Source organism: Hippocampus comes, unplaced genomic scaffold (assembly GCF_001891065.2).
Source record: "Hippocampus comes isolate QL1 unplaced genomic scaffold, H_comes_QL1_v1.1 scaffold522, whole genome shotgun sequence".
Lineage (NCBI taxonomy): Eukaryota > Metazoa > Chordata > Actinopteri > Syngnathiformes > Syngnathidae > Hippocampus > Hippocampus comes.
In genome coordinates this window covers 14,939-27,938 of record NW_017805388.1, presented here as the reverse complement: position 1 = coordinate 27,938, position 13,000 = coordinate 14,939, and the positions used below count along the sequence as shown (strand labels likewise).

The 13,000-nt window shown below is 55.2% G+C and overlaps 1 protein-coding gene across 1 annotated transcript in view; it reads right to left on the bottom strand.

Moving 5' to 3' along the window:
- Nucleotides 1-13,000, bottom strand: part of prkar1b (protein kinase, cAMP-dependent, regulatory, type I, beta) — a 25,220-nt gene extending 12,220 nt beyond the window's left edge. Inside the window, exons 1-6 of the mRNA XM_019873059.1 lie at nucleotides 12,825-13,000; nucleotides 11,165-11,358; nucleotides 7,958-8,128; nucleotides 7,143-7,234; nucleotides 2,768-2,829; nucleotides 921-967 (exon numbers count right to left, since the gene is read on the bottom strand). Coding sequence (XP_019728618.1) covers nucleotides 921-967; nucleotides 2,768-2,829; nucleotides 7,143-7,234; nucleotides 7,958-8,128; nucleotides 11,165-11,344 — 552 coding nt within the window. The 5' untranslated portion in view covers nucleotides 11,345-11,358; nucleotides 12,825-13,000. The remainder of the gene's footprint in view (nucleotides 1-920; nucleotides 968-2,767; nucleotides 2,830-7,142; nucleotides 7,235-7,957; nucleotides 8,129-11,164; nucleotides 11,359-12,824) is intronic.

Below are 13,000 nucleotides of genomic sequence, written 5' to 3'. Positions count from 1 at the left end.
CAGTGCAAAATTTAAATCAAAGTCCAATGAAACGAAGCAAGCGGTATCGCAATGACTTCCAAGTTGTTCTAAATGGGAAACGGTTTTCCCATCCCCATAATGTGCGCAAAGGGAATGGATTTGCTACGGCCTAAAAACTTGAAACCTGAAAGGTATTTCGAAAGCAAATTCGGAATTTGGTTTCCAGTGGTTTTGAAAGCCACCTTTTGACACGGCAGCAGTTGGCGCGCTGTGTCGTGCGAGTCAAATCAAAGCGGATGCATGCGCGCAAGGAAGACGAGAGCGGCGGTTCGCCGTCTGAAATGTCCCCAAATTGACAGCCGCGAGGATGCTTTGAGTTTGGCTCGACGTCGAGCGCCGCCCCCCTCTTGCGGCTTTTGCCGCGTCGGGCTCGGCCGTTCCGCAGAACCGCGTCTAGTTTCCGTCAAATGATTCCTGCTCATTGCGCCCCCCCATCTCCGCGGCGGTCCGATGACGCTCGGGCTTCTGTCCAACTACGAGGGCCCCCGAGCTTAGCGCCGTAAGCCGATAAGGGCGCTTCCTCTTCAACTCCCCGTCGGCTCCTGTTTTATCTCCCCCCTCAACTCTCTCGCCAAGACAAAAGACGCGCCGGGTTCGTCTGCCTCGCCGTGCGCCGACTCGGAAGCGAGATGTTCCTTGCGATTGGCATCCGAGTGGAACTGACCTCGGCGCGATACAAAGCACGGAGGCAAAGCCAACGCAACCTGCGCTTTGTTGAAGGGGAACGTTGTTTGGACATGATTGGAGAAGGCTGGATTTTCCCCCCGAAGACCTTCTTTTGACCTCCCTCCCCTCCCCTCCCTCCCTCGCTCAGAAACAAGGGGCCGGTGGATGAAAGAACGGCCCAAAGAACAAACCACCGGGGGAAAATGAGGGAGTTTTTCTGGACGGCCACTTACGTCCACTTCGCCCTGGTCAATCACGTAAAAGTTGTCTCCTTCATCGCCTGGAGGGGGGAGGAGGGGGGGACAAGACAACAGCACAAGAGTCAATGCCACGGTCTGCCTTCATCTTTGAGAGCAAATTGACATTTGAAAGATAAATTCCAATAATTGGTCAGACTTTGGGCATTTTTTTTTTTTTTTTTTGGAGCTCCTAACTTTACACAGTGAATTCCAATCCAGGGCTCAGAGGCCAACTGGGCCAGGTTCGATACCTCCGTAGCAGATGTTGAAGATTTGATCAAATGCCGAAAAACACAAGGCGGCCATTTAGCTTCAAAAAAGGAATGAAGCCCTAAAAGCGCGGCCTTGAATGTGACGCGGTGGTAAATTTGGATGCGCCCAATTTTGACAAAAGCGTTCCTCGCCTTCAAACGGAGGCCATTTGTGCGACGATGCCTAAAAAGCACGGTGTCTGGAGAGAAGCTTGAAAGATGACGCTATCTGTTACATGAGCACCGTCACGTCACGCCACGCCCGACCCGACAAGATGCAAGAGCCCGGCGGCTAATGACGCATGAATGTACACACGGCACAAGTGTGTGCGCGTACTGCATTTGTTGGTGCGGAAAGAGGGTGGACGTGTGTGTGTGTGTGTGTGTGTGTGTGTGTGTGTGTGTGTGTGTGTGTGTGTGTGTGTGCGCGTTCCTGTGGCCGTGCTCACCTGAGGAGTTGAAAGCCAGTGTGTAAAGTTCACAGGAGTTCACACGGCTAATTCACACTGAGTGGAAGGCGCTCGTTCATTTGTCACACAAAACCATCCTTGTCCGTCTGATGGCCTGTCCGAGCGGCGCAGCCCCAGACCACCTGGCCGCCCCCCATTCCGCCTCGCTCTTTCATCTCTTATCTCTCTCTCTCTCTCTCTCTTTTCTCACATTGGCTCTCCAAGCTCTCATTGCGCTCCTTGTGCCTTTGAGCTCGGGCAAATATTTGACCACAACCTGCGCATACACACTCGGTCGGGCCATGTATTCTCGGCACAAATGACCCAAATTGGTGACGTGCACGCAGGCCCCCCAACTTTGAATATCTCCTCTGGGATACGCTCGGCAGCATCCGATCCTTTTGCTCAAAGTCCGTGTCTGAAGCGTGTGAGTCGGCGTGGGAGCAGGGGTGGCGTCTTGAAGTTGTACAGTCGTGGCCCGAACATGAGCGATGAGCTTTCAGTTGTGTGTACAGCTTCGCCTATATAGTGTATATAAGAGCGGGCCGTCTGGAACGGAGGGGCCCCGCGAACCGGACCAGACTCGGGATCTCCAAATTAGGACCGACAGACTCCCGGACCTCGCCTTGCAGGTGCCTGAGCTTAGAACGTGGCCGACTGGGTGTTTAGTACACACGGCTTTGCTTTCACGATCTGGAGTACTTGCCAACCGTTTGAGAGAGAATTTACAGCTCGGCATGGGAGTCTTCGTACCGGATTCGCTTTTATGGCTCTTCTGCGGGGCCTCGGTGGTCTCCGGACTCATTCTGCCCAACACCCGCCACCCCCCCGTCTCAGACTCCCCGTCCGATCGCCGTCGATTCAGGTTGGGGTTGACCTGCTCCGGTTTAAGGGCCCCGCCTTTTCTGCGCCGCCCGATCGCAACGGAGTGCCTCGCCTCTGTGATGAGTCGGCGTCTTTTTGGTTGCCCCGGGGTGGCTTTGGCCCGATTCATTGCCTCGTGTCGTCGGTCCCGTCCGACCGGCCTTCTGCCCTGTGTTTTGGGCGCACGTCCCCCATCGTGGCGACGTTGTTGCTCACCAACACTCAACGTGCGCGGCGATGACACCGTTGCGGCCCACGTCTGGCCTCAAATACGTACCTTGCTGGATCACCGTTTCCCCGGCGATGTGCGTGACGGGAAACATGGCGTCGAATATGTCGCTGGATCGGAAAGAGAGGAGGGGAGAACGCAGTCAATATTCAAGAAGACGCACGCTTGCTTGAAGGAGCGCCCGCGCCTTGGAATGAGGGGCGCAAGAGCGCTGCGTTGACTCTCTCATCCGGGGCCATTATTCACCGAGCGCCGGGACCACCGGCCTGGGACTCTCCCTGACCCTGACACGCACGGACTTGAACACGCCCACCTAACTGCTTTATTTATCGCCGTTTGGCTTTTGACACCACCCCCCCCAACCCCCCAAAAAAAAGAAGCCCTCACACAAAAGCGTCAAGGGACAATTCTATTTAGCGCAGGAGCAAAGCGTGTTGAAACAGCAAAACACAAGTAAGCTTTTGGCATTTTTGGAATGACAGGTCGGCCCGAAACCTCACACTGTGTTGTTACAGGGCACCATCAAAGGTTTTTATCTGGAAGGCGCTAAGAAAACAAAGCCAATGGCGGCTTCGCAAAAGCACTTCATATCTGTTTCAGGCCGGCGGCGAAAGCGCCCGCGAGCCCGCTCCTAATCGGGCCCCGAAGAAAGGAAAAGGCCTCCGCGGATTTCGCTTGCACCGCGAGGATGTGTCGGGGCACGAGGCGGCTCGGTTTCCTTCCTCTCCTTCGCTCTCTTGCCTTGAGGGGATATTGAGCTGCCTAACCCCAACCTGTCGGGTAGGAGAGAAATATCGAAAAACAATCAAAGCCGGTCAGGCAAATCAAAGACCTCTGAAACCCCGCCGAGCGACTCGGGAGCAGGTTTGAGCGCGTTCTCCAACGAGCTCGCTCAATAGCCCTCGTCTGTCTGCCTCCGAGCGCGTTTTGCCTGAGGAAACGCGCGCCGATTGCCGCCAGATTTGCTGCAAAGGGGCACGTTTTCTTTCTCGGACAACCACTTGAAAATGGAGCCGATGGCGGAGTAAAGCCCGGTGTGGTCGGCGGCCGATCAGAGCCTCGGACGCCAGACAAGAAATCAAATCCGAGAGCCTGGCGGATGGCGCCGAATGACGTGTTGAAAAGCAACTCCCGGTGTGCTTCTCGGAAGCTTCTGGAAGGAAAGGGCCAACTCCCCGTGATTATCCTTCATCTGGCTTGCCCTGGGCTTTTTCAATCATTGAGAGTCTTAAAAGTCAGCACATTTGTTGTCCTGCCCTCATTCTTCTTCGTCACTCTTACAACAGCAGTTTATTTAGGCACCGGCGCGTCTCCATCAAAACTCGGCGCCGTAATTACACCTTGGACTGAAGGCACTTTTCTCGGGTGTCTTAATGGGCCACAATGTTGCGCAACACAGGAGGACCCGCGAAGAATGCGCTCTCCGCCTGGGCGGAGGAGTTTATATAATCACCCGAACAATCAACAACTGCGCCGCACGTTCGCGCGCGTGAAACTTTCCAGTTTTCCAAGTTGCGTCTCGTCCGGGAGCGCCGCGTTTGCTGGCGCTCACGGAACAACGGACGTGTTGTGAGGGCTCAAAGCTTTCATTTTCACAACCGCGGATGATAGTTGAGAGTGCTGATTCTGGAAAATGAGACAATCGTCTTTGTTTTCAAAGCCGGCACCTTTCCACGATTGACGTCATGGCCCGAGGCGGCAAATGTAACCTGAACCGCATCGCTTTCAAGATACGATGTCGATTGTGGGGTCCCGCTGGATTAAAACAAACAAACAAACAAACAAACACGTTTTTGGGGCGGACCTCGCTGGTGGCTGTCAAGGGGGAGCCTTCCAATCGGAAATATTTTGGAAAAAGACTGCGATCGGAGTCAATGAAGATCACTGGGATGGTTGAATTGTGCGTGACAAAGAAAGTGTGCGACAGGGGGGCGCTGGAAACACCGCGAAGGGTCTGCGCGAGGACCTAAGTTTGCCTCTGTGTGCAGCGCAGGCGTGCACGAGAACAAAGGGCGACGTGCGCACTCTGCGCTTTGTGAAAGGTGGCCGAGATGTCGCTGGAGCGCTGGGGGGGGGGGTGGCCGCGTGCTGGCGCTTCACTCGGGCCTGCAGCTCTCCCGTGGAGAGTGACCGCATTGCACAGAGTGACCCGTGCTGTGCGTTTGAGTCTGGCCGCACAGCACGTCCCCGAAATAAACTTCCATCGTAACGGCAGATAAGGCCGCTCTTGCCTCAGGATTTCCACCGTGTCGCTTTTTGCGGCCGTTTGTTTGTTTGGCCAAGTTTTTTATCATTTGATTTCTTTCTTTATTTGGAGTTGTCCCTCCTTCCAGCACACACACACACACACACACACACACACACACACACACACACACACACACACACACAGCGAGTTAGGACACCGAAGATGTTCCCCGTCTGTCAGCAGGGGGCTAGTGGAGAAGGTGCAGAGGTCAGGCTTGGGGGGTGAGAGGTCAACTCATCGGTCACTTCATCAGCTCATTAGTCTGCTTGCTAATGAGAGGATTTAAGCGGACGCCATGAGGGAAGGCCCGCCCCCTTTGACAATCCCTTTCTCTGCCGCTGCTGCTGAGCCGAAACGACCTTGCTCGTTTCATTGAGTGTGGGCAAGGATCATGAAAATTAGTTTCCGTACTCTTAGTTAGTTAGGACTGGAAAGAAACAGAATTTTGGGATATCTACGTGGCACAAGTTCATCTCCGCTTGGACCACAAATTGCTAATTGACTGTGCGGGAGGCCTGGATTTGTACAAAGGCCTTTTTGCGGGACACGCTGAAGCGAAGTACACATCCCAGCGTATGTGGCGCGGCATGCCAGGCCAAAGTCAAGCTGTCCGCTCTGTCCGCGGAGGACTCGGGAAGAAGAAATTGAATGTGCAATTTGCACTTTCACTGATGCAAAACGTGTACTTCCACTGGCACCCGCGCTAAAGGACGACTCAACCTCACTTTTTGCCAATGGTTTCAATTTTTCAGAAATGAAAAAGGCATTTGACATCCAGTGTGTCAAGGAAGCTTTTCACACAGCTCACAACTAAGCCCCCGAACATGAGCTAGCGGGCGTCAGGTTAGCGCAGTAGCTTGGCACCTGCCCCTTGGCTTATCCCGTGCGCTTGTGTGGGCATATGATAACGAGGTCATTATGGCGGCGGCTAATAGCGGGCCCGTGGAGGCGGCGGGAGGGCGGGGGTCCGAAAAAGAAAGAGGGAAATGGACAGCCATCCTTGAGATCGATATTGGCAGTGATCGGCGGGTCTCACTCATGGATGATTGGAATCGGCGTGGACCAACAAAAATGGGAGGAGGTCAACCGCTCATCTCCGCTCCTTAGCAGCCCGTTACCCATCAACGCCTTTCACGTTTTTCTTGATAGGAATTGGGCCACCGGTCGGGTGGCTTACGTCGGACAAAATCTTTCCGCGGTTTAGCTCAGGGAGGGGAGGGGGGCCTTGAGCTTCCGTTCGGGAAAGCCTGCCCCACAGGAAGAAAAGGGAGGACAAAGTGAGGCGGAGTGAGTGGAAGGAGAGTACGCTCGCTCTCCATCTCTTAACGCACGTCATCGGTGAGCAATCGCTGAGCAAAGACTTCCTGCCTCGGCTTTGTTTGTCAATGACAAAATACGATGTGTCATTGCTTTCCTTCTCACAGACAATCCCTCCAATCCATCGCTATTCATGGAGGAGACGGGAGAAAAAACGGTGAGCAATCCGTGACACTCTCTGCAAATCGAAATGCCCCCCCCCCCCTCTCTCTCTCTCTCTCTCTCTCTATACACACCCACCCACCCAGCCAGCCAGCCAGCGCGCAGGAGCCGACCTTGTAGGGCAGGCAACACTGGCACACAGTGGCCATTGGAGCAACACCCTTGAGCAAAACGCTGCTCGCAATGTCCGTCAGCATTTTGACACGTGGAGAGAGAAGACAGCAGTGCTGCCTTGAGATACAAGTTGGGTTCCTTCTTTGGCCAACGTTTGTAACTCAAAATAGTCCCATCCCAAATCATTAAAAATTTCCGTCATTATTTTTTTTTTCATATTTACAGCCGCGACCATTGGAATTGCTGCTTTTTTGAACCTGTACTCCCAGCCTGAGTTCTTGGAAGACTCTCCCAACACACAGCCGCAGACAAAGCCGCGCCGTTTCAAAGAAGCAGCCTCACGTGACAGTCGAGCGAATCGATCATCACCGAATGCGGTCGTTTGTGATTCGCTCCAGTTGTGGAAGTCGACGAAGCAGGTTCCGACGGGCAAAGCGGCGCTCCGGTGTCGTCGATGCGCAAGAAGCATCTTCAAATCGCAGCTTGGGCTCAACCCGTTTTGCATCGCGCAAATTTGGTGAATTTCAAGCGATTGTTTTTGGAAGAAGCGAACAGGCGGTCCCTCGAAAACGTCAAGCGTACCTTCTCTCGTTGTCGTCCAGGTGAGCGAAGAGAACGTTCCTGGAGATGGCCTTGGCCAAGGCGGTCATTGTCTTGTAGTCCTTCGGGATCACCTGCGGAGGCAAAACACGGCCAGTTTTTCAAGTCGGGTGGACGCCGGGACAAACCAAAACGACGCACTGCGGCGCTAGGCCCGGCTTCCAAAGTGGACGTGGTGAGCTCATTGAAGGGTGGCGCGCCGGGCGAAGCGGAGAGGAAGAGCCCACGCGTATTTTGGGGAAAGGACCGTCGTGGAAATGAGGCGCGGCCCCCCCCGAAATTTCCCAGGGGCCTGAGATCACAGCTCAAAGGTGCATTTTCGCAGAGTGCGCAGACGCCTCCGCGCCGCCACATCACAGTCGCTCCGATGGAAAGAAAAAAAGAAAAGAATGGAGGCCTCTCCGCGCACGCATGACAAAGACGAGCGCCCCGTTGTTCCCGCAAGTTGATAGCGTTTGCAGTGACGGGCACCTTCCCGTGCAAAAAAGAAAAGTGCAAGCAACAGATGTGGCCACCAAAAGGCCCCCCCTGCCCCCGCGTGCCGCGGTGCAGCATGCGCATGAAAGCAAATGGAGGGCAAGTGAGGGCAGTCTTGGAGAGGTGACAAAGGAGGCCACCAAATGACTCTGTCAGGGGGAGGGAGCAACCCCATTTTACACCGAGTGATGTCACTCAGTCAGAAAAGGTGACTTTCTTTAGGGGGGGGGGGGCATTTCACAGAGAGTGACCACTCTCCACATTTTGCTCCGAAATCTGCAAGCGAGCGAGCAAAGGCGTCGGCTTGAGTTGGGGCTCACCTTGCGCACGTAGCTGACGGCGTCCTCTTCGGTGTAGACCTCGGCGCTCACCCCTCCGCGGCGGCGGCGGGCCTTGACGACCGGGTTCGGCAGCGGGGGGGACACCTCCTCGTCGTGAGAGTCCGATTGGCTGTTCGATTTCTGCCGAGCCATCATCTGCTTGCATTCTTCCTGGAGAAGGACGAGAGCGGCCGGCGTCAAGGCGAGGGAGGGCCGCCCGGTCGACCGAGCGCCCCTTCCGAAGCGGGAAACAAATGCGCGCCGGTTACCGTGCCGGGGCGCAAACAACCCCGACTTGTCCGGCGTGGCCAAAGGGCCCACGGCGGCTCGCCTCGGGCCGGGTCTCGTTTGGAGTGCCCGAGGCCCTGCGGGTGCTGAATTATGGATGGCGCACTTGATTAGCGCGCCGGAGGACGCCGCCGACGGGATGATTGTTTGCTCCTCGCCACCGTGTACGAAGGTTGCATCTGCAAGCGAGCGGCAGCCGCGCCGGGCCAAATTTCCGTCTCTTTGCTTTGAACCGGACGCGTTGCCCGCCCATCAAGTGTCAAAAGACGCAACCAATCCGAATCCAAAAAAACGTTTTTGCCGGTGTGCACGCACACCGTAGCGACTTGCGAGGGGCGCCGGGCGGGTGATGATGACGGACATTCCCGACGGGGATGTCTATGCTCCTCGGTTTCTTGATTTCTTCGAAGGTCACGGTCGTCTGACTGCGAGTTCGATTTCCAATTGGACGATGTCATCTTGAGATGACTGTGTGGCAGGCGACGACGCCTTGTGAACGCCGGCTCCGGAAGGCTCGGTATTTACCATGGCGTGAAGGGACCCCGGCCGGGCCCGACGTGCGTCACCGCGGCCTGCCGAAAGGCGCCCGGCGTCATGCGAGCGCATCGACGGGCGGCCGTCTCGCACGCGGCGGTGGCGGCATGTCGCCGGGCTCAAGTTGGCTCGGAATGAGAGGCTCAAGAGAAGACAAAAGTGTCCTGTCGCCACGGCCGCGATTCCCCCGAGGCACGCCGACTCACGACCACTGATGAAAACACTGACAGCAGCAAAAAGCTTGCCCGCTCTGTCCCTCTCCCTCCCTCCCTCTCTCTCGCGAACGACACAGTCGGGCGGTGCAATCGGAGGGCTCGTCTCGCTTCCCCTATGTCGCTATGGCAACGGGAGCTCGGTGTGCACCCTGCGTAGTTGATGCTGAGTGTGAGTAGATCTGAAATCACGGTTCAACACACCCACTCTTGCTCGGGTACAGAAATGTTCCCCAACCGCGCGGTGCGGGCAAAAATGAAGAATCTGTCCCTAAAATTGATTGAATGATCCAAAATCAGCATCCAAAATATCCATCCATCCATTTTCCGATCCTCTTTAGCCTCCCAAGGGCAGTAAGCGGGGGGGGGACACCCTGAACCGGTTACCAACCAATCGCAGGGTACACACAGACAAACAACCACACCGCGGGACCATTTGGAGTGTTCAGTCAGCCTGCCGTGCATATTTTTGGAATGTGGGAGCAAATTGGAGGACCGGAGAAAAGCCACGCAGGCACGGGGAGAACATGCAAAGTCCACACAGGAAGGCCGGGGCCGGGATCGAACCCGCAACCTCTGCCGCCAATTTTATATATCATATGTCAAATATTTTATCGATTTATTGATTGATTTATTTCAACGTCGACAGATTTGTTTTAAAATTCGAACGTCAGCAAGTCTTGAAAGGTGACGTGAAAATTTGGCGGACGGGGGCTTCTGCAGCTCACAAAAGTGCTTTTGCCAAAAAATGAGTGAGGGCTGGGGATGAATCCAAGGCAGCAAAATTCCCGACAATAGCCGCCACACATTCGCAAATGGATGGCCGGCTTAGTCAAGCATCATCCGCTCTGACGTGGGCTCCTTTACGCATGACGGGCCACATTAAACACACATTCGCAAATGGATGGCCGGCTTAGTCAAGCTCTGACGTGGGCTCCTTTCCGCATGACGGGCCTCTCTCGTTGGAATCATTCCGCACCAATTTGCAACGGGCACACCCGGAGTTCCCGACAGCTTACTGCCTCGCATCTTTCAGAGCAGTCGCCCGAAAAAGCAATCTCCTGCGGTTCACCCGTCCCCTCACTCCTTCCAGACTTATTTGTCATGTCCTTGTTTCTGATGATACGAGTGCAGCCGGAGACAAATTCCTTGCGTGTTGTCCATACTTGGCCAACGAAGACGATTCGGATCGGGATTCACGAGCCACGCAGAGCAGTCCGCTCATCGCTCTCTTCCAGCCCATGACGGCACCACAATGGACGTACACTCTGCCCAGCTTCACCTTTTTCAAGTCACCTTGCGGCCCGTGTACAACGTCATTCGGAGTGTTATTTGTTCATTTCTTTCGCTCGTGCGGCCCGCCACCCAAAAATGGATGGCGGGCCGCAAATGGCCCCCGGGCCGGGGGTTTGTGCTCACGCTATCGGCAAAGGCGCGCGACATTTTGGAACTCTGGCCAAAGAGTTGGACCTCGGCCCGTCGGGCCCAAACCCATTTTCCCAGGTGCCGTTTGGGAGAAGTGAATTGTGCTTCCGCATCCCACAGCAGGCGATGACGGCATTTGCGCGTTTTTATCATCCGACGCCTTGGAGCGAGGGAGGCATTTTTTTTCTTTTCCCTTTGAATTGAAGAAATGCGCTGACTGGATTTGACTTTTGGGGCAGAGTCATCTGACACCGGCAAACCCCGCGAGGGAGCAATGGTGACACCCGTGAAGCCTCGCGGCGGCCTCGGTCGTGTGATGGCAATCGCCTCGCGACGCGCTCGTGGGCAAAACGACACGCGGGGAGCGCGTCGAGAGCAGAGCCGAACCAGTCCGGAAACGAGCGCGTCGAATGTTCCACGTGTCTCGGTTAGCGATGGAGGAGATTTGCGGAAAGGACGTCTTGCCCGTCGCGCGACCAAGAGTCGCAGCTTCCCTCGGCTAGGAAGAAGAGCGCCGTCTGTCGTGACCCTCGAGGGACAACACGTGCCGAGTCCCATTTGACATCCTCGAGGGGCGCGGCGTTGCGTCCGGTCAACCCTTCCTCACGCTTTCCATTTGAATCTAGATATGCGCAATTGTCATGAAATGATCTGGATTTGAACGACACGGCCGGCCGGACGGGAGTCGGCGGACGGCGGGCGGCCCGACGCCGCGAGACACGCGAGCGCTTGTGGTTTGCTCACCAACCTTCTCCAGCTTTTCAAAATGCTCCCGCAGGAACTTCATAGGGCGCTCGGGCTTAGCGATGCACAGGTTGACAATGCACTCTTTGAGGATCTGCTGGATGTTGTGCCTCTGCACAAAAATTTCGCAGCCCTTCAAACTCTCGTCTTCGTCCAGAGTGGAGGAGGAGGAGGAGGTGGCCATCTTATCTTTTATCTCTGTGGTAGAAAACAGGGTGGACCGTGAGAGGAGGACAGGGGGAAGGAAGAAAAACAACAAAAGAAAAGCAGATTCCAAAAGGGGCCGGGGGGAACCGGCAAGACCCCAAAATCCAACGGAGGGTTACGCACAGACACAATTTGGGGAGAAGGCGTTGGGCTTTCGGGCCTTTTCTGTCGTTTGCTCCACTGAGCCCATCCGGACAAAGCCCGGGATATTTACACGGCTTGTCGGATGGGGAAAGATCACGTCACGTGTCAACCGGCGAGCGGAAATCTCGGTTGGGAAGGATTTCAATCGGATCGCCGCGAAAGATGAGCTCTTGGTGTGCAGACAGCTCTCTGAGCGGCCAATGGATCTCATCCCATGGCGCACGTGTCACACCTCTGGCTCATGTCGTCTCTCGAGTCTTCGACTCGCAAGGAGAGTCTCCCATCGAGTCATCAAGAACGGGAAGTCAAGTCAGGTTTTCAGCTTCCAGGAGCACGAGGACTGGGCCCGGAGCACCCTGAATAACGGACAGCACCCGCGTTGCACCTTGACCGCAGGCCCGTCGCAGGAGCCGAGAGCGCGGACGTACGTTCTTGGCGTCCATGGAGCCTTACGTTTGACGACACATTGCTGCACTTTCGACTCCAATATGACTTTTTTCAACCTCGACAGATGACAACGCGGCAAAAAATAAAGACACGATAAAAAGGGAGAGGGGTCAAATCCACCGCCATTGAGATCTTGATTACGATCTTGGGGTGTCACGAGGTGGAAAAACAAAAAACAGGCGGCGTTTCGGCATGGAGCAGGTCAAAAAAAAAAAGAGTACGATGAAGACGTAGGATACATTTGGTTACCGTGCAAGACATTCTCCTCTCCGTCCCCGATGGAGTCTGATATTTCCGTCTATGTTATGAGGCCGTGCCATTTTGAGCCTGAAGTCGCGTGCCCCGGTCTGGGATTTTATGTGCCGTGTTTGTTTGGTTTATGTTCTGTGCTCGTGGCGGAAATTAGCTTTCTGCAAAACTTGGTGCAAGCGCCTCTTCGCATCTTGCACACCGGCTTGTGAATGTGCAGATTGCCCATAAACCAGACCAAAAACAAACAAACAAAAAGCGATAAATCGCCTGGCAAGGTGTATCATGACAAGCCAAAGGCGGCTGAGGCAAGGATGCTTCTTCAAGAGAAGCAAATGGCACAGAGGACCGTTTTTTTTTTCAGAATCAATCCGTATTCGTCGCCGCAAGACGGCAAAAAAGAAACGGCGGTACGTGAGCACAAAGCCGACGGCTGCACGGGACTGGACGTTTCAATGCAGTCGTTCAGCTCGGCGGCTGCAGCCAAAATAACCACGGAAAAACGACTGCGTGTTTCCCAAGAAAAAAAAAAGGGCCTGCATCGTTGATGCGGAACACAATGCGCGCGCACACGAACATGCACACGGCGACGACGCGAGGCTCGCTGCTTCTCCTACCGTTAAGTACAAAGGAAGGATGCTCGAATCGCCAAAACGTCGCTCGGGTGACGGGTGGGCAGGGGCGCAGGCGAAGGACCGCCGCTGGCGTCGGCTCGGATGCTGTGGCCGCTGCCGCCGTGCTCTGCGTCAATGCCGATGACGTCACCCTGACGTCTCCGCAGCAAAGGAGCCCG